This window comes from Desmodus rotundus, chromosome 2 (assembly GCF_022682495.2).
Source record: "Desmodus rotundus isolate HL8 chromosome 2, HLdesRot8A.1, whole genome shotgun sequence".
NCBI lineage: Eukaryota > Metazoa > Chordata > Mammalia > Chiroptera > Phyllostomidae > Desmodus > Desmodus rotundus.
This window is the reverse complement of record NC_071388.1, coordinates 152,667,641-152,695,189: the sequence shown is the minus strand read 5'-3', so window position 1 is coordinate 152,695,189 and position 27,549 is coordinate 152,667,641. Positions and strand designations below refer to the sequence as shown.

The window sequence follows — 27,549 nt, the reverse complement described above, 5'->3', positions numbered from 1 at the left end:
GAGCTGTACTATTTTGCTCAAAGTATTTGAGGGCTAACAAAATAATACAGGATGGTAGTAGAAAACAGCAGCTTTTCTTGAGCTATTAGGGTCTTTTAGAATAGTCTTTTTTTTTTTAAATATAACACTTTGTTAGAGATTTGGAATGAATAATAATGAATGCATTATTTTCCATTCTCTTCAAGAGAACATATTAAATTGCTTAATTCAAAGTATCTGAGCTGCCTTCTCTTATCTTAGGACACTGTGTTCCTTATTTAGAAAAGCCAGGGCTACTCTGACCTTGATGTAAAAATATTTCACGTGACTGAGGTACATCACACATCTATTAAAAATAATAGAGAAAAAACCTCAAACATTAAAAGGTGACTTTATAATTATACTGTACTTCGACGTAAACTTTTGAAGAGCTGTAGAAATAAGCTTTTTACTTTGGGACCAGGTTGAGACCAAATTTCTATGGGCCTTGTTTCTTACCTTCTCTTACATATAAACAATATATGATACAATAAATAATATTAATAGATATAATAAATAAATGAACATTTTCTGTTTAAAAGTTGTATACTTTTCATCATGGTAAGATCTTGGTATTAAATATTGTGTTTAAATTATTTTGCATTAAATATTAATAAGAGTTAAATGTGATATTTAAATGTAGTTAATTTAAAAACTAAATTTGTGGTCCTAAAATGGAAACTTTGGCCAGAAGATAACCATGCTCCATGCTGCAAACGCCTTCCCCCCCTTCCTTCCCTTCCTCCTTCCTTCCCTCCTTCCTTCCTTCCTTCCTTCCCTCCTTCTCTTTCTCTTTCTTTTGTTTCCCTTGCTTTTTATCATATGGATCCTTGCTTATATATTTGTGTTTAATCAGTGCTCTTTTAATATCGTTTATTGGGGTGACATTGATTAATAAAATTACATAGGTTTCAAGTGCACAATTAATTCTGTCACACATCATCTGTGTACGGCATTGTGTGCCCACCCCCCAAAGTCACATCTTCTTCCGTCACCATGTACTTGACCCCCTTTGCTTTTTACTACCCCCACCTCTTTCCCTCTGGTAATGACTATGCTGTTGTCTATATCTATGAGTTTTTGTTTGTTGAGCTATTTTTTTCAACCTGGTTAATGATTATCCCTCTTATTTCCTCCCTCTCTGGAGAAATAAGGGATAAATGGAGGAAAGCTCTTCAGTAGCTAATTATTTACCAAGGGTTTTAATGACCCTTTCTTCTCGCTGGCATTGCCAAATGACCAGATCACAACCCTGAGTGTCTTTCAAACATTCTTGTGTGAACCAGGTTACAAAAGGATGTGGCTGTCCCTTGCCATCACATTCCTGGGGCCTACAGGGAAGAGGGGAAAGGCTGACTGTTAGCCCTTGCCGGTGCTTTCCTAAGGCATTCCGTATCTTCTGTTCTGAGAATCAGAATTTCCAGTGAGTGTAGAGATAAACACTTGGTGTGCTTTGGGAGCAGAATGATACATAATTGACTTTCAAACTTGATCTCTTTATTTTTTCAGAAATGGTCTTTGTCTTATTCTTTAAATATTCTTCTGTTAGTCTTAAGACGTCAGAGGCCTCAAGCCTTTTCCTGAAAAGTTAACCATGTCTTGCTGTCTTTATATTTGAACATTATTGTCCTTTTAAAAATGGGTTATGTTAATTTTTTTAATCTCTTGCCTCCACTTACTTTTTATGGAGGGCAGTCTGGGGGAGTTGAGGAATAAAGTGTATAAACAGCCTTGAAAAGGATGTCAGCCAAAACAGGGATCTGCATTCCCCCTGCAGGGCTCACTCTCTGTGTGTCGTGCAGTTTCATTGCTCCATGCCAGATCCTCCCAGAGCTGTTTTTGAGTCTGCAAACCACTCCAAAGGCCAAGGTCACTCTGATGGTCAGGATTGCAGTGACATGGAAGGGCTTTCTAAACGCAGCCCGTGTCTGCCCTGCGGGCTGTCCTTGGGTGCTGTCGTCTGTGCTGGGGGGATGCATAGGCAGACCCTGTCAGTGCATGTCTCTCTGCTAGTCCAGTGTTTGTGCACTGGTGAGACAAAGGAACTTCCCCTTCTTCCTTAGGTCCAGGCGGGATTTCATCCTTCTGGTCCAGGCGGGATTCCATCCTGGCTGGTGTGCCATTTCGTTTCAAATGATTTTGTAGATAAGTTGATATGATTAATATTCTTCTCACCCTTTTGTTTAAAGTAAGCTGGGAATTTGGGTCACTGAACTGGAAATATATAGCATCCCTTTATTAAATAGCATGATGATACGATCTTCCAATCGCTGTCTTACCCCTCAGGATACAAAGGAAACAAGAGACCAGTACTTCAATGATTTTTAAGAATATCTCAGCTATTTGGTTTTCACATGATCATTAAAGTTTTTAACTTAGTTTTTTAAAATCTGTTTTGTTATTTATTTTGTTTGTTTTTAAGTCTAGAGAGAGAGAAAGGGAGGGGGGGAGAGAGAGAGAGAGGGGGACAGAGAGAAACATTGATGGGCTGCCTGCTGTACACACCTGAAACTGCATCCCAGGCACGTGCCCTGACTGGGAATTGAACTGGCGATCTTTAGGTTTGTAGGATGACACCCAACCAACTGAGCCACACCGGCCAGGGTTATCTTAGTTTTAATTCATGCTAGTCATGTAGCTGTTCTGATGACTTAACTTTTTTTCTTACACAGGAAGTTTTAGTGTAGTAATACTTTTGGCAAGAGGCACATTTTAAGGAGAAATACATAGATGTAAAATGAGACTTTTAATAAAGGGCATCCCATTGGAAGTATAAGGGATTTTTCATAATTACCAAATAGATCTAAGAATATGTATATATATTTTGGACAAATGTCAGAATTAAATAGGATTAAAAAAGGGTTTGAGATGGAACTCCCACAGAAGTATTACATTCTTCTCTCAACAGGTGTTATTTATTTAAAACATGAGTACATGGACCTACTCCAGAAATTTACGTTGGCCTAGCTCTTCTAAATTTATGTCTTGATTCTCGGCAGCTTATTTCTTTCAAATTTGCAGCAACATGGTTTGAAGAAAATAATGGGTTTCCTGATTGGTTAGATATCTTTTTCATTTTCCCCATCTTTACCTCTTGCTCTCTTCTTGCCGTCTTTATGAGTTTGACTTAAGCTTCAGAGTGTTTCCAATTTTTCATTTTCTTAGCCCCTCTGATAGAAGAGATAGAGCATGAAAAATAAGAGGCATGCTTCTGTTACCCCAGGTGATGGGAGTTCACTGTAAGAAAACACAGGGTAGTCAGGGAGCACAGGGAACCTTTTTACCAGCCCCTAGTTCATTGCCAGCACCCCTCCTCCCTTACCTGGCATGCAATGTGCAGCGCGGCTCTGAGGGAACTGAGACCACAGCTCATCATCGCCTCTCCGATGGAGCAGCCCCAGGGTTGGATCTTTCTGTCCTCTCAGGAGTGGTCATCTTCACATTGCTTTTGGCAGGGGCACCCTCCAGTGCTCAATCCAGTCGTGAAGCACAGAAGCTCGGAGATACAGTGGCAGCATCCTCTAGAGTCCTTTAGAATTGGCTAGCACAGAAACAAACACTGCAGGTGCACACTTAAGAACAATAGCTCACCCAGATGTAGTCATGGGAGGCACCGAGACTCCAAACAGATCTTGGGGTCTTGGTGAACCACATGTATTAACCATGAAATAAATGAACTGAAATGAAAGTTCCAACAATCACATCTGATTCTGACAGTATATTTTCATGACCTTTTTCATATAACTTTATGGCCACCTCAATGACTAAAGCTCAGAATTGTCCACTAACAGCAATATTGAGTCAGTTCTTACCTAGGATTATTGATGCAAAGAAGTGTGTAACTGTTGCTCATTGAGAAAAATTTCAATTTCCTGAGCATAAAATTTAGTCAATGGTATACTTTGTGACAAAATATTTTTAAGCTAAAATTTGCAAATATGCATTGAGTACCCACTGTGTACAAACCACTTGGCCAAGCTTTGCAAGGGTACAAAAATATTTTGTCCCTACGATCTTTATTAAGCCGTGTCCTGCCTTGGGCTGGGTCCCTAGGATGGGATAACAAATAGTAAACAAACAGTGGGTTTTCTTATAAGAACTTCCTAGTACAGTTCAAGAGAAAGACATCATGTAGAAATACAAAATGAGAACACATTAGAGGGCACGTTACAAAGTCATGGGAGTTCAGGGAAGACTTTCCAGAGGAAAGTACCATGGAAACTGGGGCCAATGATTAGTAGGAGCTTGACAAGTAAAGCACCTGTGTTGGTAGTTGCAGCATTGATTTCTAGCAGAGGATACCTCACGTGCAACTAAGAGAGACCACGTTGCAGCTTTTAGTCACATTTGGCTGGGATCACAGCATGACCTGTTCTGTGGGCTGCTGCGCTGGGAAGGGTTCAGGCTCGCTTCTGTGAGGTCCCACTTCCCTGGTCATCTCTCCGTTTCACTTTATCTTTCAGGCTTTCTTGCCTCTAATTAACTGTTACATTTTGGAATTTCTTAGGGTTCAGTCCTAGATTCTCTTTTTTCTTTGTTCTTTTTTTCCTGCCTTGTCGGACGCACCCATGTCCACGTGTTTGTTGGGCATCTCCAGGCTCCACGATTCTCAAGTCAGTTCTTACCTTAAACTTTTACATCCCTTCCCCACCATCGTGCCTACCCCTCGGTTTCCTTGGTGATTTCCTCAGGGCCGTGCTCCCTGTTTGCTGCTCCTGCTGCCCCTGCCTGCTCTAAGTCCGGAGAACCTGCCTTTTCTTCTCACCCCAGGGCTTTGCATAGCTTCTGTTCCCTTAGCTTGAAGTGTTCTTACCCTCTCTTTGCCTAGCTAGCTCTGCCCACTCCTCCTTCAGGTCTTGGCTTAAATATTTACTTTTTCACAGATATTTTTTGGGCCTTTTCTAACCCTCATTTTATAATTTAGTACCATGCTGCACTTTTATGCCCTACTTTGTAATTATTGGATTTTTAAAAAATCCTCATTCAAGGATATGTTTATGCTCTTAGAGAGAGGCCGGGGGAGAGAAAGAGAGACATTGATGTGAGAGACATCGATTGGTTGCCTCCTGTATGTGCCCCTACTGGGGATTGAACCCACAACCTTTTGATGTATGGGACAATACTCCGACCAGCTGAGCCACCTGTCCAGGGCTGCAATTATTGTTTTCAGTACTGCTTTCCCTGATAGACTTTAAACTCTCTGAGTATAACAACCATCTCTTTCTGTGACAGCTTTATAGTAATAAAACACTTAGCAAAGGACGTGTACCTTACATAGGATCTTAATAAACAAGTGAGTTGCTTGGGTTAGGCGAATTTTAGTAGCAGAATGACCTGATTGGATCGGCTATTAGAAAGTTTATTCTGCTAGCAGTATAGAGAATGAATTGGAGGGGTTCACGGCAAGAACAAGGGAGATAAGTAGTAGGTGGGTGTCACCACTAGAAGCTTTTAGCCTACTGGCATACATAGGATAAAAACACAAAGAAATCAGGTGCTCCTTAATCCAGGATCTCAGCAATATTCTCAGGACTCTTCATTTCTTGGCATGGGTAACTCCATCTTCCGACACTCTGTCTTCATGAATAGTAGCATTTTCGCCCTACATCTGCCCCAGAAAAGAGAGTCCTCTTTGTGGCTACGTGAACAAACACCACACTGGCTCTAACTGGCTCTGATTAGGGCATGTACCCATTTCTGAAGTGATCATTTTTGCGAGGGGGATACTGGGTGCCGATAGACCAAGCTGTGCATCTCCCATCTGGAGCTGAGGCAGTGGTACACTGATAAACTGGCTCTAAAAAGAAATTAAAAGTCTTAATTTGTCACATTTGTCAATTTATTTGGTATATGTACTCCCACTGTGGCTGTTTTCAAGATGCCTGGCTTGCAAAGTTCTTGAATGTGGAACAGTCAGCTCTCACAAGCCAGTCCCAGCAGCTCCAGCACACGATCGCCAGCAGAAGCTGGAGCTGCCGGAATCACAGACTGATGGTGAGGGAGGGCGTGGTGCCCTAAAAGGCAGTCAGAATACTGTTTCAAGAGGGGTAGGTGCTGCAGTGCCAAGTCCAACAAGTACGTTTGCACTGGTGCCGTAATTTTATTTTACTTAAGAAATTTTTAAGTTTTGCATCATTTTCTTGATAACATTTGTAAGGAACCACATAATAATTCCATTCTGTGAAAGTAATGTGTTTACCGTTCTTTCATTGTCAAATATTTTGGTTGATAGAATGACAAATAACACTTTGCTGGACATGTCAAGCCTAACGCCATTTTCCACACTTAGGACAAACTCATTGAAATAGTTTGCCTAAGTGAAATTATTGAGCCAAGGGAATGAACCTTTATGCTTTTGATAAATATTTTCCAATAGATGTAACACAGTAGTTTCCCAATTTATATCACTACTCTTATTGTGAGATAGCAGCTCTTCCATTGCACTGTGACTAAGTGTGATGAAAAAATCGGATTAAGACAGAATTGACGTGTCATTTTAATTTGCATTTGTTTGAATTACTAAAAATATTCACATCCTTGTTTTTGCAACAGGTGTATTATATTAAATTTTCTTACCATTTCCCACTTTTGGGTTGTGTGTTTACCTTACTGTACTATTATTGTCATGGCTACTCACCTTCTTATAGTTAATTTAATTAATATGTGACAATACATTAATGCTGGAAATTAGATTAATGCTCTAGCATTGAGCACAGCTTGGTGAATGTTGAGGGGAGTGTTGTATAGGAAACTTGAATTCTGTATAATTTAGGGAAACATAACTGCTCTAATAGGTAAGTACAAATGCAGAGTGAGCTAACGTGATAAAAGTTTATTTCTTGTTCACATCAAAGCATCATATGGGTCTACCTAGTTGGGCACCTTTGGTGTGGGCATTCAGGGACAGTGTTTCCTTCTGGTTCCTGCCTTTCCTCTCCTGTAGGTCTTTGTAGTCATTTCCATTCAGTGGGAAGGTGGTGAGGGAATTAGAGGATAATTTGCGGGAGACTTTTACGGGCCGGGCCGGGCCGGGAAGTGCAGACACTGCGCAGACTTACACCGCATGGACTGCAGAACATCTCGTGGCCGCGGCTCATTGCTAGGGAGGAAGGAAAGGGCTGGGTGAATGCCTAGCAAGACATTGGCAAAACTTTTCTCCATTGAAGTGGAGAAATCTTTTCGAAAAGTCTGATTCTCTTTACTGGTTTTACTGTGTGAGTATATCTGGTAATAAACCACCCATGTTACTTGGGTTAGTTACAGGATTAAATATGGCATGGAAAATTTAAACTACTGATAAGGGATAACAGAGCTTTTGAGTAGATCAGAGTGGTAGGGAAAGAACATGTTCTTATAATTAATTTAATTAATATACAACATTCCATCATTAATAGTGGCCAATGACCTGAAATGGTCATTGACTCTAGATGAGAAAGAGAGTGGAAGTTGTTGAACAAAGTGACTTGGACACATGTTATAAACAAACCTTGGGATAAGTGACGTTCACTTAGTGTATATATAAATTACTTGTGGAGGAAACTCTGTAAGCAATTTGTAACCAGTTCAACCAATAAGTTTGATGACTTGACACTAATATAATGTTCTTAATACAATATTTCAGCTCATTTTCTTATTTCTACATACACAGGTAATTAAAGTGTACAGTGAAGATGAAACCAGCAGGGCCTTGGAGGTTCCCAGCGATATAACTGCCCGAGATGTTTGCCAGCTGTTGATCCTGAAGAATCATTACATTGATGACCACAGCTGGACCCTTGTTGAGCACCTGCCTCAGATAGGCCTAGGTAAGGATATAGAATCACCGTGACATCACTGCTCTTCGGTCCCTTCCAGTTTTGATTGAGTGGCAGAAATTTTCTTCAGATAGAGGAAAATAAAAGAAAACAGTGAATAATTCTTTATTCTTTTTACTTTTGGTATTGGAGGATGAGAGATTAAAATAGTGGAACAGACTTTGGCCTGTGCAGCTCAGTTAGTTGGAGCATCGTCCCATAGACCAAAAGGTTGTGGGTTTGATTCCCAATCAGGGCACATACCCAGGTTGTGGGTTTGATCCCCAGTTGGGGCGCAAAGAAGGCAACCAATAGATGTCTCTTTCTTACACGGATGTCTCTCTCTCTTTTTCCCTCTCTCCATCTCTCCATCTCTCTCTCTTCCTCTCTTTTAAAGTAATGAAAAATGTCTTTGGGTAAGGATTAAAAAATAGTGGAACAAAATGGAAGGATAAAAATATTACACATTTGCCTCCCTCTTTGTTTAAATGATGATTTATGGGAATTTTAGAGCTAGAGTGTAGTGTCCAAACTGATGGAAAGATAAATTTCACAGTAATGTTTAGTAGCACAATTAACATTTTTTGAGAAGTTAAAATAAGCTGTTATTTGGATTATTTTTTTTGAATTGATTATAGGGCAGACATGGGGAGTATCCACAGTGATTATCTGTATGGGAGCACATACTCTCAATTTTTCTTGAAGAAATAAATAACTTGTTCACATTTTAAAATTGTAAACATAAAAGAGTAACCTTTCAAAATTTTTTATATTGAAAATACATTTTATATTGTAAATTATAGAGGCTTTTTATGTATTTTTCCAAATCTTTTAATAAGTTATAAAGAATTTTCATTCTTCTGCTAGAGTGAGACAGTATTAGCAACAATTTTTTCTTCCTTTCTCATTTTTATACATATCCGTGTTAAAAAACGTGCCCATAATAAGTAGATGAGAAAGGAAGAAGTTATGGCAATGCCATTCACTGCTTTGAATTCTGTATTAGTTTCCTGTGGCCACTGTAACAAGGGGCTTAAAGCAACCAAATATTTATTCTCTCACAGCTCTGGCGGCCAGGAGTCTGAAATCAGGGTTACTGATTCGTGGGTTAAAATGAAGTTACTGTCAGGATGCACTCTCTCCACAGGCTCTAGGAGAAAATCTGCTCCTTGCCTCTTGCAGCTTCTGGAGGCAGCTGCCATTCCTCGGCTTCTGTCTGCATCACTCTGGTCCCCACCTCTGAGGTCGTGTTGCTGTCTCCTCCCCTGTCTGTGTCAGATCTCCTGTTGCCTCTCTCCTACAAGACCAGGAGCATTTAGGCTGTTCTTAGATTATTCAGGAAAATGTCCTCATTTCAAGATCCTTAACACAATCACATCTGCAAAGTCTTTTTCTCTTTCTTTCTCTCCCTCCTCCCTTGTCCGTCCGTCCTTCCTCCCTTCCTCCCTCCCTCCCTCCCTCCCTTTCTTCTTCTTTCCTCTCTCTCTCTCTCTCTCTCTCTCTTTTTGTTATCTAAGGGAACATTCACAGGTTCCAGAGATTAAGGTGTGGATTCTTTTTTGAGGAGGGGGTGGGCAGGATCTGTTATTTAGCCTACTATAAACCCCTTTGAATTATTTGTTAAAAACTTTTAGTAGTAAATCATCACAGTTATTTTAAATAATTTATCAGTGACAGCTGAAGTGTTTCCTTCAATTTGTTCAAAGAATTGAGAATATTATACCTAGACATGAGTCATTCACTTTCTTGCAAAGCTAACTACCAGTATTTAAATATTCCCTTTGTTTGGTGCATAGAGGGTGTATTCCCCAGAGCAATAGCCAACGTAAGGTTCAGTTCAGATGAGAGGTTTGCCTCTGTTTTATGAAATGAAGTGAAGATGATGTTGACAGAAAAGTTGTGTTCTTTTAAAAGATTCTGAACCGTAGCCCCAGCCCCAGCCCCAGCCCCAGCCCCAGCTGATAGTTGATGAGCTACAGTATGTCAGCTGATCTTGGCAGCTGAGCATATACCTGCCAAGAAGCCCTGGGTTCTGAAGGTATGCTGTATTAGTCTGTGTGAAATAGTCTCACCTCCCTGCGGCAGGAAAACTCCACCTGTGCTTTCTTCAGTGCCATTTGTGACTAATTTAACTTCTGTTCGTGATAATTCATCTCCTAGAAATGTGGTCTTAACTCTCAATAGATATCTGCCATAATCCAAACTCTTTCACTTACTTACGCTTCTTGGAACATAGCTCTTAATTAGAATAATATATAATTACACTATTTATACTTACAAATTTTGTTTTTCGGGAGACTTTGAGACATGTTTTTTGGTTATGGTCACTATAATGTATCCTTAACAAACAGCTTGAAGTAATAAAAAGTCTACTCTGTAAATCAAACAGCGGTTTTCCCTGAGGTCACTGTGCGTATCCTAAGGACTGTAACATACAAGTCTTTAAATGTAGAGGTCCAAGACGGAACATCGAGAATCAATTTGCGCTACATACTAAATTACACTTTTAGATACCATATAGAAATAAATTTTCCCATTACTACATTTTCTGGAAATAGTACTGAAATAAAATCAAAGTTGTGAGGACGGTGTCTCATGGCTTCATCGACCATGCCTTAGACCAAAGCCTATGAAAACGAGATTTAGTTCTAGAGCTTCCTTGTATTCTTTTTTTTTCTCTAATTGTACTTTGAAACAGTAGAAAACCTGTAGATGCTAATGCCACCTGAATACTGATGTGTGCCTGATTCACCAGCTTCCATTTCTTCATCCAACAATGTAACAACTAACCACTGTGGGGCTTCTTCAGCATAAACTATAAAACTGATGTATTTATGTACACACATTTAATTTGTGCGTGTAGGTTATAAATACTCTTGCGATATTCATTCAGTCTAGTAGTGGTATTGAGTGACTTTTTCTCCATTTTCACGTTAAAATGAATGAAAAGAACTGGAGCAGTTCCCCCGCCCCTTAAATATGATAGGAAGCCACAGGTGCTCTTTGTCAATAGAATGAACCACTGACACCTTCACCTGTGAATCTGTTCTGAGTGCTATGGATGTAATCAAGAACCAAAGGATAAATGATTTTCAAAGCTTGGTGACCAGCTATTCAGATCTGTCTATTGCTCGGGAGATACTCTTGACCGCTCTTAGACTGACATAAAGAATTTTCAGTGAGTAGAATTCTGAAAGAGATGCAGGAGTATCTATTATTTTAAAAATACTTTCAATACAAAAATAATTCAGCTCATTGTAAATAACTGAGAAACAAAGGTATCAAGAAAGAAGCAATATTATCCACGATTTTACAGCACTGAGATGATGTTGATTCGTGTATCTGTTTTAACATAGTCTCTAATTATACTTCTTTTTGTACATGTGTGTACTAAAAAATACATCCTGAGCATTTTTATTTTTGTTTACAGATTCCACAAAAACTAGGAACTCTCCCTAACTTTGCTTCCCGTATTGCCTTCCTCAAACAGTTTAGCAAATGTTTATTGACTCTTTTGTACCAAGCCCACTCTGCGTGTGGGTCCTGGGGGTGTCATGGGAACAAAATAGACCGAGAGCACTGTCCTTATGAATTGGCCTTCTAGCAGGGAAAGAAAGACAGATGACAAAAATCTGTAGTCCCTTAGGTGATGTAAGTGCTAGGGAGGAAAGGAAGGCAGGGAAGAGGGACAGAGAACTGGGGGAGGGGAGAGATGCACTTTAAATAGAGGGACCAGGGATGTTCTCTCTGACAGTGAGACATTTGAGTAGAGACATGAAGCCTACAGCGTCAACCCTCACAGTTATAAAAGGAAGAAGATTGTTCTAGACGGAAGGAACAGCACGTGAAAAGGCCTGGACCGTGTAATGTGCTGTGTTCAGGAAGCAGCCAGGAGGCTGGTATGTCTGGAGTGGAGTCAGGACAGCGAGAAGCAATGGGAGAGGACTTCACGGAGCTGCTGCGGAGCAAGTTCACGGAAGGTCTCATAGGCCATGGAGGGGACTTGACTTTTACATCGAGTGAGAGGAAAAGAATTGGAGGTCTTTGAGTCAGAGAGCAGAATGAGCTGATGTAGTTTTTAAAGTATGCTACTAGGAAGGCCAGAATGCAGGTCTTGACCTTTTGGAGGCTGAGCAACTTTGTTTTGCTTTTACGTCAAACTGCTTGTGGCCTCCTGGATTGGTCTTTGCCCTTTTCTCATCTCTGCTAGTTGTGCATGCCCCGTGGTTCCGTCTGAACATTCTGGTCTGCACACTTGATGCTTAGTGCTTGTGAGGTGCTGAAGCCTTTCAGGCAAGAGCATTTTGACTTAGGGGATAAATGAGAGTTGAGGGTTTCTGCACTTTAGTTCACTTTAATGTCAGAGATAAGCTTAGGGAAGTTTTAGAGACATTCTCTGTTGTTCATAGATATTGCTTTTGATCCACTAAAGCATGCTCCAAATTATTAAAGTCAGAAAGAGGAGCACTTGATATTCAAAATATTCTAGGTTTATGGAATCTAAAGTCTGTTTTCAGCGTATTTTCTGTGACAAAGGAAACTTCAGTCTTCTTAGCATTTTTCATATGAATGCATATGTGTGATAGCTACTATTAAAGTGCATCTTATACATGCAAGGCACTGGGTGAGAGGTTTTACATTAATCTTGATAGATGCTCTTAATACTTCGCTTTGTAGGAAGCTTGCACAATGTTTTTTAATCTCCATTTTACATATAGGAATCCAAAGACTACGGATGAAACACCTTGCCTAGAGTCAAACATCGCGCAAACCCGTGTTCTGTCAGATTCTAGAGTGCATGTGTTTTCCGTGGTGTAAGCCGGTTGGTTTATCCTTCCCCCATAGGTCAGGCAGACACTCCTGGGATTCTGCTGTTGGTTTGTCTCTGGTGCACTCTCCATCTGTGTCTCTCACGCATGCTATAAATGTACATTGAAATTCTGAAATTTCGAACCCTCCAGAACATTTTTAGATAAATCTTTACAGAGATAGTGTTGAAACTATTGGGGTCAAAGAGGTCGAGCCTGGCTCACTTCATACCAGCTATTTAATATGACTGAGTGAGAGAGTCACCTAGGCAGTGACTTGTTCTCACATTTGTACACATCATGAATGGTGGTGGGCTGTTTGGAACTTTGAATACAGTATCAACACTTCATATCCTCTGCCCATAATTATTATTAAACACCACTGAGAATTTTAATAGGCGGAGTAGATTATCGAAGGCAGCTAGACATGCTGATTTTGTTATGAATCACAGATCTGACTGATTTTGGATCATATTGTGATGAGTTTCTAGTTGCATGCATATTTTTATAGGCATTGAGGTTAAAATATCAGTATACAAACAAATATTACCCCTCCTCCTTATGCAATAAACTGAAGTTTTGTAACTGGTGTCTCTCATAATACTTCACAGCCACTGGGTGGCACTGTAGTTCCCCATATGGAGTCATCTACTCTTCCACACTCTTTGTTGAGCGGATGGCGGGAGGAAAACTCCTGTTTTCAGTCCTTAGGAACTTAGTGACATCCATGGTTGTCTTGCTCCCATTCTGATTTCTGATTGAAGCCGTGGTATGAAGCAGTGGCAATGAACACAGTACCTCAAGCGCATACATCTGTACTCCTCGGGAAGAGGAACTGATTGTATTTTCATGTCATTGCTAGGGACGGCTGAGATTTCCATTTATGATTTTCATTGTGGAGCGGCTTTAATAAGCAAAGTGAATGACTGGAGGCTTTTAACGATACCACTTCTATGTGTGCGCTGTCCCCACGTGATCTCTGTAAGACAGAAGCGGTGCACAGTGGCAGTGAGGGAGCGCCTCACAGGCACCTGCTTTCGAGCTGCTCCTTCACTTTTTTTTTTTACAAAAGTAGCTGAAGTGTTGTTTTTTCTGTTTTCTGGAGTTCATATGTTGTTGTTCTTTCTGTGCTGTTTGGAATCTACCAGCTCTCAGCATCGTGCCTCCCTTCATCACCCGCAGAAGTAACTGTGAAGCTTTGGGACATGGGGCCCTTCTTCCCTCCCTATGGAGGCTGCTGGAGCCCTGACCTGAGCTTTCAGGAGGTATGGTGTCCTGATAGCACACTAAGGTTGGGGGTGGAAAATATGAAACCAGCAAAGAGTGCTTGTAACCAAACCTGCCTCCTGGTCCAGCTGGTTTTTCCTTGTCAGTATCCTTATTCTTGTAGCCTGAGTTCAGATCTCATCGTCTCTCTCCTGTTCCTCTGTTTTAGAGCTCTTCCTCTTACCTTTGGTTATACCAGTTACCCATCTGCGTGCAGGTCTGATTCTCCTTGCGTTAGGGTCCAAGGCCCTTTGCAGAATTGTAGCACCTGTGCCCTCCTCTCTCTAGCCCTGTGTCTCGCCCCTCCCTCCTCTAGTTTCTTTATTAAAGAACTGCCTGTAGTCACCTCTGGTTTCTGCTCCTTGGTTCGTTTGCTCATGCTGTTGAGATTCTCAGGAAGTCCTTTCTCACCCATCTTTACCTGGCTAACTGCTGTGCATCTTCCAAGGCTCACTTGGAATTTTAGTTAAAATGGCAGTAAAGTATAACCACTAGCTGTGTCCTACAAATATGTACAAAGCCAAGGTAAGATGAAAACCCTTAGCTGTCCAAGTTATTGAAAGCTAACCTAGTGCCACCCTCTAGGAAGAGGAGAGAGAAAAGCAGCTGGAGGCATCCCATGCTCAGATTTCAGAAGTGCAGTCACCTTTCCACCTGAGAGCAGGTAGGGAGACACATCTGCCTTCTCCAGGTTCCCAGCCCCTGGGCAAGAACATTTGCTGGTCAAAAGCTGTTCCAGGGAGACAATCAGGATACTTGCTGGGACCACTCCTTCTCATGCGTCCACTAGGAAATTGCAACTCCCAAAATAACAGAGCAGTGCAGGAAGCACTAGGAGTGATGATGATGAATTGTGTCCTGGGAGGTGATGCTTCCGCAAATACATGCTGTAGATGGGTGTGGGGAACAAGCAGATTTGGACAAGGAATAGGTATCATAAGGCTGTTTAAGCAGGATTACTTTTATAATATTAATTTAAACAGTAAAACCTAGTGCTGTCATAATAGTGGGGTGTTATAAATTACTGCATACCCATAGGATGTAAGTTATACAGCTTTGGTTTATGTTCTTGGAGTTCTTCATGTGATGACTGATGTGGACTGATGTAAGATTATAAGGATGGATTGAAAAAATTGCATTTTGCCAAATTTAGAAACCATATATATTATATATGTCTCAATGTAAAAAATGTTTTCTAAATTTTGTGAAAAATATATATACAGCTACTTATGTATTGCAATATATTTGCTAGAAAAAAGAGCAAGAAGGGAATATACTGAGATTTTAAGTGTTTATGCCTGATTGACAGGTTTAAAGATGGATTGGGATTATCAGCTGTCTGTGTTTTTCAAATTTTCTGTCATCAGACAAAAGGAATAAACACAATTTTTACAAACTTTGGAAGATATTAAAGACATAAGTTAAAGACGTAACGTAGACATCTTCCTGAAGTCCCAGGTTGGGTCAAGTACCCATCTTCTGTGCTACTGTAACGTCTTTGCAACTATCTTCATAGTGATCATATTATTCTAACTAGACAGTAATTCCATGAGAGCTGGAGCTCTGTGTGTACGTACATCTTTGTAACCCAGGATTTAGGACAAATGAATGTTTTTTTAACTAAGCCGTAGCAAACTGTAAGGTATTTATAGCAGACAGTTCTGAGGATGGACTGCAGTGTCCTGTACATGGCAGGCCGAGACCTGGAACAGAAACAAAGCAGCCACACGTCATGACCACGTGGAGATTTGCCCTGAGTCCCTGAAGCATGCGTTAGGTAGCTTAGAATTCATGGAAGCTGTTTCTGAGCTCTTCGGGTACTTACTGGTCAGCTTGACATACTGTGTATGCAAACACTGTAGAAAAATAAGGCTTTCTATGAATACGGGTTGTGGTCGTTGAGTCTGAGTTGATGTGAGAAGTATTTCGATTTGCTGAAGAACGAGCTACAAGGCCTTTCTACCCATGAGCAGACGCGTGGAGATTTTCCTCTTGCTGCCCTTGGGAAGCTGAATTTGGTGGTGGCAGTTTTCTGAGGGATCTTGTTGGTATTAAGTCGTTTTCTTAGGGTAAGGAATCTTTTAGAAATTGAGCCCTGTTTTATTCTTTGCTTCTCCACTTTTTGTTTTGCTTGGTCAGAGGCTGTTCATTTTTATCTGAAAATAAGATGGACAAAATGTGTGTAGTTTCTGCCTAGCACAGAGAAGTACAAGGACCATTTGTCTCCTGGAGTTTCCTGGAACAAAGGTATATAGAGAATTGTTTTCTGAGTGAATTAGAGGTAAAAGCCACTCTTGTTCCTCCTCTTATCAAGTGAAGAGAAGAGTAGGGACTCAGGTTTCTATCTGAGCCCCACGCTGTACTTTCGGTAGATGCAGCGAAGAAAGCCAGGCGGAAGGTCACAGGCGAACACTTTCCGTACTGGGAGGCTTGAGGTTTTTTAAAAGGACTTTCAAGTTAAATCAACAGTTTCAGAAGGAACATTTTTTTCTTTTCTTCTTTTTTTTTAAAGGGAAAGTTTCTGAAAATTAAATAGAAAACAATTATGTGTAGTTATCATTATTTGTTAATATTTTATTGTTACCATAATACTTCACTGATCTGTTAGAAACAAAAATTAAATTTAAAGCAATATGAAACTTTTGTTTTTGTTTTAAAAAAAGATTATTTTCCCTTTTTTGGAGGCTTTCTTTCTTGTTTTCCTCCTGTTTGGTTGCTTTATTGAAGTGATTTAAGGTGGCATCTCTCCTATTTCTCTGCCTCCATAGGAGTAGTATTTGCTCATTGTAATTCACTTTCCAGTGGCTGAAAAATACTTTACTTTTTAAAATTAAAAACGTTAAAAAGATAGATATATCTTTGAAGTTATAATATGATGTTTTAATGTAGTATTTTAGATGGATTTATGAAGCTTTAACAATAAGATCTTTAAAATAATCATGGTGAATTTATGTGAAAGCTGCCTGCGGTCACTTTTCAAATGGTAACTCAAAATCTGAGTTCGTTCTGGGCGATAGTCTTGAATATGTTTTCTGATGTTGCAGCAAAGAGCCCCTAATTATAGAATTAATTTGTTTTGTTTAGATATTTTACAAATGTAATAAATTACTTAGGGTTACTTAGTTGGTTAAAATCTGCTTGGCTTTAGAGTAGGGCTAAAGAAGAGCAAAACGAAAGTGTATGGTAAGCCATCTAGACTAGTATTTTGTACTGTTTTGGTTTTTCCCTCCCTTTTCTTGGGTCCTGGTGATGATGCCGATGCCTAGCCTAGGGCTAACAATGCTGGTCTTCAGTAACTTTTTACCTCCCCGTTAAGCATTTTTCTTTTCCTCTCAGAGGAATCCACTTATACATCCTTCATTTTCATGTTGAACTTACTCCCTCTTAAGGTGTGTATTTAGTTAGATATCTGCCTTCTACAAAACCCACTGATTTTCTGTAAGACGTTCGCCTGATCATTAATTGTGCCTCTTGGGGTTATTTGGATTATTGTGACATTAGTTCTTTAACGTAAGGAGGCTTAGGAGGAGGATGGTATATGACGGTGCATTCAAATCGGGGTGGGGATATATAAACTTAAAAAGATCGTTTTAATATAACATGATACAATTTTTAAAAGCTGATTCTGTAATAAACTTTTATCTCCATTACCAGATGAGTATATGAGATAAGAACTAGGAGCTAGCTGCATTTAATCCTCTGGGCTTTATTTGCTTTTTTATACGTTATCTGAATTTTTAATAGAATGGTATCAGAAATTTTCTTTGAAAGAATGAAAAGTATGTCTTTTGCTTTCTCACATACTCCAGTTTTTGCTAGCTCTTTTTGAAGAAATTTTTCTTACGATTACTAGTATGTTTTCCCGATGATAGTACATGCAAATTAAAAAATTTGGTATTATAGTTCTGTGAAATTTTCTGCAGATATTATAGCCCTTATTTTTTCTTCTAGATTGATTGGGTTTTATTTGCATGTAGTCAACAGAACTCTGACCAGACTGCCACTTCTTTTGTGATCACATATAATTCTCTAGTTCTTCTTTTGTTACACATTTGTCATAGCTGTTCAAATGTGCTTTCTACCCTGTTTCTTTTCTTTTTTAATTCTCACCTGAGCACATGCTTATTGATGTTAGAGAGGGGAAGGGAGGGAGAAGAGATGTAGAGAAAGATGGATGTGAGAAAGAAACCTCTATTGGTTGCCTCTTGCATGCACGCCAACCAGGGACCGAACCCATAACCTAGACATGTACTCTGACTGAGAATCGAACCTTTTGGGTTCCAAGACAGGGCTCCAGCTGAGCCACAGTGGCCAGGGCTTATTTTTTCTCTTTTCTTTTCTTTTTCTTTCTTTTTTCTTTCTTTTGATGCTATCAAGATTCAAATGATTTATGTTACTTTCATGTAAGGTTGAGAATGATATAATTGGAAATACTGCCCATTATTTTCTTTCCCCTTCCACTCAGAATGTAGTTGTTTATTTTCACCTAGTTAGCAAATGTTTATTGAATTTGTTTCAAAATAAAAAAAATGAGGCGACTGGAACATGAAAACTGCAGGAACATGAGAGATTTTAGCTAGTAAATGGAAGGAATGAGCAGGATAGGAACAGACCAGCAAGGCGGCAGGAGATGCCTCTCTGGTGGGAACTGTAGTGAAGGCCGCAGCGACGCTGTGGGAAGAGCATCAGCTTGGGGCCGGGATGGGGCTGCCATTTAAATCCTGGGATTTTGCCATTCTGAACTTTAGCTTCATTTACTATAAAGTGGAGATATAACTTGCTCATTAGATTATTGTATTACTTTCCTAAGACCTCTGTAACAAATTACCAAAAACCTGGTGGCTTAAAAAAAAAAAAGAAATGTAATCTTCTAGAGGTGAAGTCCAAAATTAATTTCACTGGGCTGAAATCAAGGTGTTGGCAGGGCCACCCTCTTTCCGAGGGCATCAGGGGGAATCCATTCCTTGCCTCTTTCAGCTGCTGGTGGCTGTCATCATTCCTTGGCTTGTGGCCACATCACCTGAGACTACCCTGTGGTCAGATTGCCCTTTCCTCTTCTGCCTGTGTCATATCTCCTTCTGCCTCTCCCTTATAAAGATACTTGTGTTTGGGTTTAGGGCCTATCTAGATAATTCAAGATAATTTCCTCGTCTCATTATATTTAAGTTAATGGCATCAACAAAGACTTTGCTATATAAGGTAACATTTGCAGGTTTAAGATATTAGGAACCATTATTGGGGCCATTATTTGGCCTACGGCAGATACTATGGGAACTAAATACAGTAATGAAAAAGGTCTCAGATTGAGACTGGCAGAGATGTAACTTTCTTATTTCTATGACTGAATTATTTTTTGACCGTCAGTCTCCTGGCTTCTGAATGGCAGATAGTTTAATCTTTATTTGTTCGCTTCTTGGATTGTTCTCAGTCTTATGGTAAATAATACATTCATGTTCTATAAAGGAGTTACATGCAAGAATAAAATATTCTCAGTTGAAGGATCAGATCTACTTTCACTCCTCCAACACTCTGGTGGGGCATTTAAGCCCCAGAAGCTATTTGTCTAACTCATGTCCAGCTCTTCATGTTCTGAAAACTCTTCTTCCTCTCAAGTTATTGACTATACCATAAAGTCCCATAAGTTCATGGTTTCCTCTTGGCTCTTCTATGCTTCTCCTGGGGCACTTGGTACCACTTCACTGCTCTTTCCCCATGCTGGGATGCTATGGACTCCTCTGCCTCAATGTTAGACTCAGCTATTGCTTTTCTACCATGCTAGACTCAGGGAATCTACTTAAGATTAGAGGTCTCCTAAGGCTACAATCTGGTTTGAGCCACACAAAAACTTCCCCGGCATTATATCTTCATCAACTCCTCACCCTGGGGTTCTAGTTCTGGAAGGGTGCAAGATGCCGGGTCACTTGGGACCTGCATTATCTACTTACAGTCTAGCTCCATCCCAGTCTTCACCCCACCCTCTCTTCCACTAACCCCTTGATTTCAGCTCCTTTCCCAGAATACAAAGGATGGATCTCTGTGTGAGGCAATGGAGGACTGGCTAGGTATGATTCTTCCCAAGCAGTTATATCTGTCAAAGATTGATAAAGTCTACTTTGAAGCTCAAAAGGAAGGAAAATGCATCCCTGTCACTATTTTCCTCTCTATATAGTTTAAGTGTATCCTGAGAGCAGAACAGATGCTGTTTTCTTAGTGGTAGAGAGAGCTAATGGGTACAAAGAAACAAATAACTATCTTTCTTAATACCTTGACATTTTCTCTCACTGTAGTTGCAAGGAATATAAATATGTGCTTAGCACGTACTGTGTTCAATAATGTGGACCTCTGTTTCATAAGCTTGAAATACCAGCTGGGTTGTGTCACACAGAAGGTTGTTAGGGAGGCGGCTTCCCACTCAATATCTCAGTGACTCCTGGGTCTACCACCCCTCACCCCCGAACCTACTTCTCTTACAGTCTTCTACACTCATTAATGACAACACAGTTCGTCCAAGAGCTTAGACAAAGACTTCCCATGTCTTCCTTAACTATCCTGTCTCTTTCATTTCTGTGTCCAACCTGTCAGCACACCCTGCTGGGTCCATCTTCGGAATACATCTAGATTTTGCCTACTTCTTACATGTGGACTGATACTACTGTAATCCAAGCCACATCATCTATCATCCCCTTTCTAATTACAATGTTCTACTTCCATCTTTACGCCTGTTAGGATCAGTTCTACACTTAGCAGCCAGTGTAATGCAATGAAAATATGTCAGTTCATGATATTCGTTCTCTTTGAAATGACTTCGTATCTAACTCGGAGGAAGGGCCAGATCCATACTATGAACTGCGGGGCTTTATCCAGTCTCCCCAGGCCATTAATTCTCTAACCTATTCTGGCCCTCTGCCTTTTGCTCACTCAGCATAAGCCACATTAACCTCATGCTGTATTTCAAACACATCATCCTTGCTCTTGCCTCAGGAGCTTCATGCTTCTTCTTCCTCTAGATACCTGCTTGGCTTATGTCCTCTTCTCCTCTGGGTCTTTGTTCACATATTACCTTCTCTAAGAGACCTTCCTTGGCAAGCTATTGAAAATGGACTCCTTTCCCTTGTGCCCTCCTCTCTTCCTCTTCTCCATTCTATTTTTCTATGTCGTATTTATAGCAACATTTTAAGACTTAACATTTTATTCATTGTCCATGTCTTTCCATCAGAATGAAAGCTCCATAAGGCAGTGATTTTTTACATTTTACACACAATTTCAAGCCCCAAGATGATTGTCAGACACTTGGTAGGCTTTTGATAAATATTTGTCTAATGGATGGATACATAAGTGAGTTACAACTGCTGGACTACATGGATTTGTCTCATAGCAAGCTGGGAAGCCCACAAGCTTTTGGAGCAGGGATCACATTGATACAAACTGCTCATGAGGTCTGTTGTGATATTAGTGTTCAGGTTGGATTGAAAGACCAAGAAAAAGTGGAGGCTTGGAGATCAGTTAAGAAAAGGCGAAGGTTTGAAAAGGAATGGTGATAGTGGGAATGGGTAGGGGCTGATTGTGTGAGAGACACTCAGAGGAAGAATCCCTGGTATCGGGGATGGCGAGAGTAGAGGATATTGAAGTATATGTGGAGAAAGATGTAATGGAGATAGGAGAATTGAGGAAAAAGCAGTTTGAGAAGGAAAAAGGAAGAGGACTTTGTTTCTTTTAAATTTTGCTAAAATACACATAACATAAAATTTATCATTTTATCCATTTTAAGAGTACAGTTCACTGGAATTATGTATATTCATAATGTTATAGAGCCACCAACATTCACCTCTAGAACATTTTTATCTCTCCATACTCAACCCACTAAGCAATAACTCCTCATTGCTTCCCTTCCCCAGTCCCTGACAACCACCACTCTACTTTTTGTCTCCATTAATTTGTTTATTCTAAGTACCTTGTGTAAATGGAATTGTACAGTGTTTGTTCTTTTGTGTCTTTCATATTTTGCAAAACATAATGTTTTTAAGATTCATCCATGTTGTAGCATCTGTTAGAACTTTATTCTTTTTTAAGGCTAATTTTTCCATTGTATGTCTGTATTGCTTTTCATTGTCTATTCATTTGTTGGTGGACATTAAGATGTTTCCACCTTTTGGTTGTCATGGATGTTGCTACTATGAACATTGGTATGTAGATATTTGTTCCAGTGCCTGCTGTCACTTCTTTTGTTTATGCACTCAGGAGGGGAATTGATGAAATTGTTTAGTATTTTTAGGAGCTGCCGTACTGACTTGGATTGTAGACAAACTGTCTGAGGTGGTGGAAAGTCTAGCAGTTAGCACTGGAGTGTGAGTGAAAGCAGCCGTAGTCGGAGACTTCACTTCAGGGAACTTGACAGACGTGATGGATAAAGAGGGAAGCGTGAATTAATTTAGAGAAAGGGAAAGAGAAGAGTTGAGCCAAGAATTGCATCTTGGGAGGGAGAAGGAGCTACGGAGATAGTGAGACAGAAAAAGAGCAGTCCGAGTTAGGGGCAGAACCCAGAGTGCTGACGCACACTCAGCTCAGACTCATCCATATTCATTGAGCACTCTCACAAGAACGTCCTTTCAGAGAATAAGCTCCTATTTAAGTATGACATTACTTTCAAGGGTTTGGGTGTTAGAGGTCACAGATCACTACTGAGTGTTGAATTTCTGAGACACAGATACTTTTCACAGAGGTCCTAGAAGACGCAGAGGATTTCTATGTATCTTATTTGACTGTTCTCTATTTCCTGTTTTGCATTGGTAATTTCACAGCTACTTTAACTTTTTATTGCAGTATCACTTATCTTAAAAATGTGAACAAACCATATTGGACAACTCGATGAATTCTCAGATATTGCATATGCCTGAGTATTCAACACCCAGATCTACAGGATATTTTCTATACCCTGTGGTTCCCACCAGACCCTACTTACTCACCCACCATCCTCTTTACCTTGATTTCTAACACCATAGATTTATTTTACCTGTGTTGAACCTTCTTACTGAGTAGAATCATGTAGTATGTACTCTCTGTGTCTGACTTCTTTTATTGAATATTATGTTAGTGAAATTCATGCATAAAACTGCTTGTTCTTGTAGTATATATTCCACTGTGTGCTTTTACAAAATTTATTTATTTATTCTCATGTTGATAAGCATTTGGGTAGTTTATAGCTTGGGACTATTAGGAATATTGCTGCTAAGAATATCAGTGTCTTATTAAATAGGTATTTTACATGTTATGGTCACCCTTTTAAAGTTGTCTGCTTACTTCATTTAAGTGACTTTCCTCCTTAGTGCCTTCCCACCCTACCTATGTCTTCATTGTTAATACAAAGTATACCTATTTCCCTGAACATTGGTTTTAAAAGTGTAAAGTGCCTCAAGACATTAGGTTTCTTAAAAAATTTTATGTACTTGCATTAATGTTTTCCTTTTAAAGCATTTATTTTAGCTTTTCTTAACTATCCAGATTATAGGTCTTAAATGCATATTGAACCTGTCAAAATTTTTCTTCTTTTCATGGGCTGAATTGTTCAACCTGAAGGCAAATATTCTAGTTTTGGCACCATGATGAGTTGGAAAAAAAGAATAGCTCCCATATTCTTGATGCAGATTTGTTATCAAACTTATAATTTACATATCAAGTAAAGCATATTCAGAATTAGCAAAAAGTACATTGTAATATTTTGTCACTTTTCTTTTCAGGTTATAGTCTGCCTTGGTATAAAAATCAGTTATTACTAATTGAAAATTGAAGGAAGTTTTGTCAGTCTGGCTTTTTCAAAATTGAGTTGAAACTTTCTATTTTGAATAAATATACATAGAAAATATATTTTGTATATTTGTATGGATATCTATATATCCATATATATATATATATATATTTGTCTACCTGGCTTTTTATCCATTTATCCATCCATCCATCCATCCATCCATTCATCCATTGACATACTCACTGAAACATTCTTTACAGAAAGAACAGTAGAAGACCATGAGCTGGTGACTGAAGTGCTGTCTAACTGGGGAATGGAAGAAGAAAATAAGCTATACTTTAGAAAAAATTATGCCAAATATGAATTCTTTAAAAATCCAATGGTAAGTGAAATCCCTATTAATAGCTATGAAAAATAAATGAACTAGTTAAATTTTGTTTTAGTTCATGTGAAGTGTAACTGTAAATAAAATATAATTCCTTATTTGGTAACATGTGGGTAAGAATCCTAACCCTTTATAATGAGTCACATTTCTTCTTACTCTACAGTTGATTAGTCAGCTTCATCACAGAAGTTCAGTTACACGGTCTTCAAGAACTCTCGCTTCTTGTTTTTGCTTTTTAAGAAAAACAAATCTATACATTTGATTTAGGGAATGAATTGTTAAGTATCTGAAAGCAGAGTCCAAAATATTATATTTTAGCCCTTTTCAGAGAATTTGGGATATTTAAAATATAAAATGTCTAAACTCAAAAGATCGATGATTGTTGGGGGTGTTGTAACTTAGTCTAGAAATTTAAGTTTGACTAGATAGAGGCTTGCTGTTGCCAGTTATTTTGTTTTTTCTGCAGTAATCAGTGAGCAAGGTAGGAATCAGGTAAATTATCTAGTAAATACTACCTTCGTTGTAGTCTCGTTAAAATAAAATAAAGGTATGTCACGTTCTAATGAAGACGAGAGAGGTTTAGAAGTCAGAATAGCCTTTGAAATCATTATTTTAAATTGTTTTGGTCTTTGCAGCTATAGCATTTTTTACACTGCATTTTGGATAATTAGATTGAAATAATCCTTTATGGAAAATATATGATACTCACCATAATAGAATATTTTCAAACCCCAAAAGACCTCTTATATTCTCTTTTATTTGAACCTATTAATAGAAACATAATGGATGATCTATGCCAAAGAAAATAAGAGTTCTAATAAAAATTAAATAGAATTAGATTTGAAAGGAAATTGTTTTCATGTGACTCTTTATAAAAACCAAGAATTTAAAAATCATCATTATAGAAAAATGGTTTAGTGTTCATTTTGGGTTTTACCTATTTTTTGAAAATTTAAACAGGCTGTGCGTCCATTTTGTAGACCTAGAACAGTGGTTCTCAACTGGGGTGGTGATCCGCCAGTGCCTGGTGCTGCTTGTGGTTGTCACAGCGGGGATGGGGAGGGCTGCTAGTGAGCAGAGGCCAGGAATGCTGCTGAACCTCCTACAAGGCACAGGCAGCTCTCCCTACCCCTGCAACACAGTATTATTATTAGACTGGATGTTAATAGGACTTATGTTGAAAAACCTGTCCTAAAGGAGGTAGTGTAAGATACATTTTCCCAAACTTGTCTGGTCATAAAAATTACCAGGGGAAGGGGAGAGGGCTTGTTAAAAACACAGGATCCAGGAGCTACTGGAACTGCGGAATCATTCAGGAGTGAGGCCTAGGAATTCCTATGTCAAGCAACTGCTCTGGGTGAATTTTATAATGAAACAAGTTTGGAAAAACAGTGAGTGGAAAAGACTGGACTTTTCGGTCCCTGGTTCTAGTTTAAGCCCTGGCTCCTCTACAGTTTGGGCTATGACCTTGGGTACACCCTTTACTTCTGTGAGCTTGACTTTGAAATGGAGTTGAGGTCCTTCAGCACTGCTAGAGTAGCTGCAGGGCTCAGGGGAGAGAAATGGGAGCAAGCCCACTGTCACCCTGGGGGTGGAGTTTTGTGTGACACGAGGTAGGTGAATCTCTGCGTGGGCCTCCTCTGGAGGTGTTTGCTGCTCTGGGCCCAATTCTGACCTTTCCATTAACATACCTCGAGGTAAAGTCCATGGAGTGTCATTTTGAAAAGCACTTTGAGTGAATTTTCAACACGCTGATTTGAAGAACTTCAGCTTTAGATTACAATGGTCATAATTGAATCTTTTCTAGCACAGGTTTTGGGATAATATAACCTGTATCTCTCCATCAGTATTTTTTTCCAGAGCATATGGTGTCTTTTGCAACTGAAACCAATGGTGAAATATCCCCTGCACAGATTTTGCAGGTAAAATATACTTCCATTAAAATGTGTTAAGTAATACTAAAGGGAAACTTTAAGGTCCATATGTATAAATGTCTCAAATTTGAAATGTTAAGTCTTGAATGATTAAATTTTGCTAGAGGTAAAACTGAAAAGAATAGGAAGGAAAAGACAAGAGCATAATCTGGATAAAGAATTTCTTAAGTCAATAGGACCCAGTAACAATGTTACTCTTCCCAGGCTTGGCTAATTGTCAAAGGTTTGTAAATGTTTAGGAATGTGTATCATGAAAGGAAACTTGCAGTTTTGTTTTGTGATGTGATTAAAGATTGTTAGTCTTTTGAAAAATTAAAATTTCCATTAAATAGTAGATATTTTACTAGTTGGTATTTAGTATTAAGATTTATAAGAAATGCCCTCAATCCTATCTGTAATAAAATATTTAGCAATTAAATGAAAGGAGAAAAAAGATACAAAATATATCTGTTTTATACATTAATATCGGTACTACATAAGACAGAAATACTTGAGTAGAATTGTGAAGTATTATGGCTGAAATAAGAGTACTGGCTACTTAATGAAAAGTCTCATTGGTTTTGCATTTATTGGGCTCATTTCTTCCAAACTGTCAGTAATGTTAGGGGATCATTTTCCAAGTCATTTTCATTACAGTAAAAGAATGATTTCAGTTATTTTATTTTATTCTTGATAGAGCAGTGGATTTTATACCAGAAGATCTATAGTTGTCAGCAGGTTTGTCCTGAGCAATATCTTTATAAAGATACTGCTGTTTGATCTAGGCCCTGGGTGTCCCCAAACACACTCAGTGTTCTCTGATCTTAAGTGAAGAAAACTTTTAATATCTTCATTTAATATTTTCAATATAGATACTATTTTAAATATATTGATATTTAAATATACTGGTAAATAATATAGATATTGGGTATGATTGATTTGTTTTCTGTGAGCTTTTTAATATGTTATATTTCATTCATACACCTCAAAATGTAATAAAAATATGATTAGTCTCAAGAGATGCTTTTTCAAAGCTACTTATATGCTACTGGGTTTCACAGACACCCCATCAGACTATTAGGGTGAATGGCGGTGGCGGCTCCTGGCACCCCAGCTCCCAAGCCTTGTCAGCCTCTCACCACCAGGATGCGACCGGATGGTGGGTTGGAGTTTTCCTTCCACCCCCATTCCCAAACTCTCCTATAATGTAGTTATATTACTTTAATGCCACGTTATAAACACAAGAAAATCATAGCCTTGGAATCAGACATTTGCACATGTGGCCCCGACCTCTTCTGTCCACAGAGGCAATGTTTCCCGTTTTTAAAGCATTTCTTCTTTTTCTGCTGTGACCTCTGTGACTCCCTTTTTAAAATTTAATTGGTTTGCTTTAATAACTTGGAAAGCACTCAAACTAAAAAATGTAGTTGCCTTCTTTGCATGTCAATTAATTGATATCTGTGGCTCATTAAATTGAAATTGTTTTTAGTAATTTACTTAAAAAACATAAATATCTACTAGCAGCATTTCCCCGAGTAGCATTTTGTAATGTTACAGTGTTTTAGCTAATAATTTCTCTCACTCTCAGTTTTACCTTTTTGCATTTGTTTACTCATAGGCATTT

The 27,549-nt window shown here is 39.0% G+C and overlaps 1 protein-coding gene across 3 annotated transcripts in view; it reads left to right on the top strand.

The window, feature by feature from the left end:
* Positions 1–27,549, top strand: part of GRB14 (growth factor receptor bound protein 14) — a 113,708-nt gene that overhangs the window by 64,833 nt on the left and 21,326 nt on the right. For all 3 annotated transcript variants that reach the window (XM_024579861.4, XM_045187452.3, XM_024579862.4), the window contains 3 exons: positions 7,667–7,823; positions 23,888–24,009; positions 25,860–25,934. In XM_024579861.4, coding sequence (XP_024435629.2) covers positions 7,667–7,823; positions 23,888–24,009; positions 25,860–25,934 — 354 coding nt within the window. The remainder of the gene's footprint in view (positions 1–7,666; positions 7,824–23,887; positions 24,010–25,859; positions 25,935–27,549) is intronic.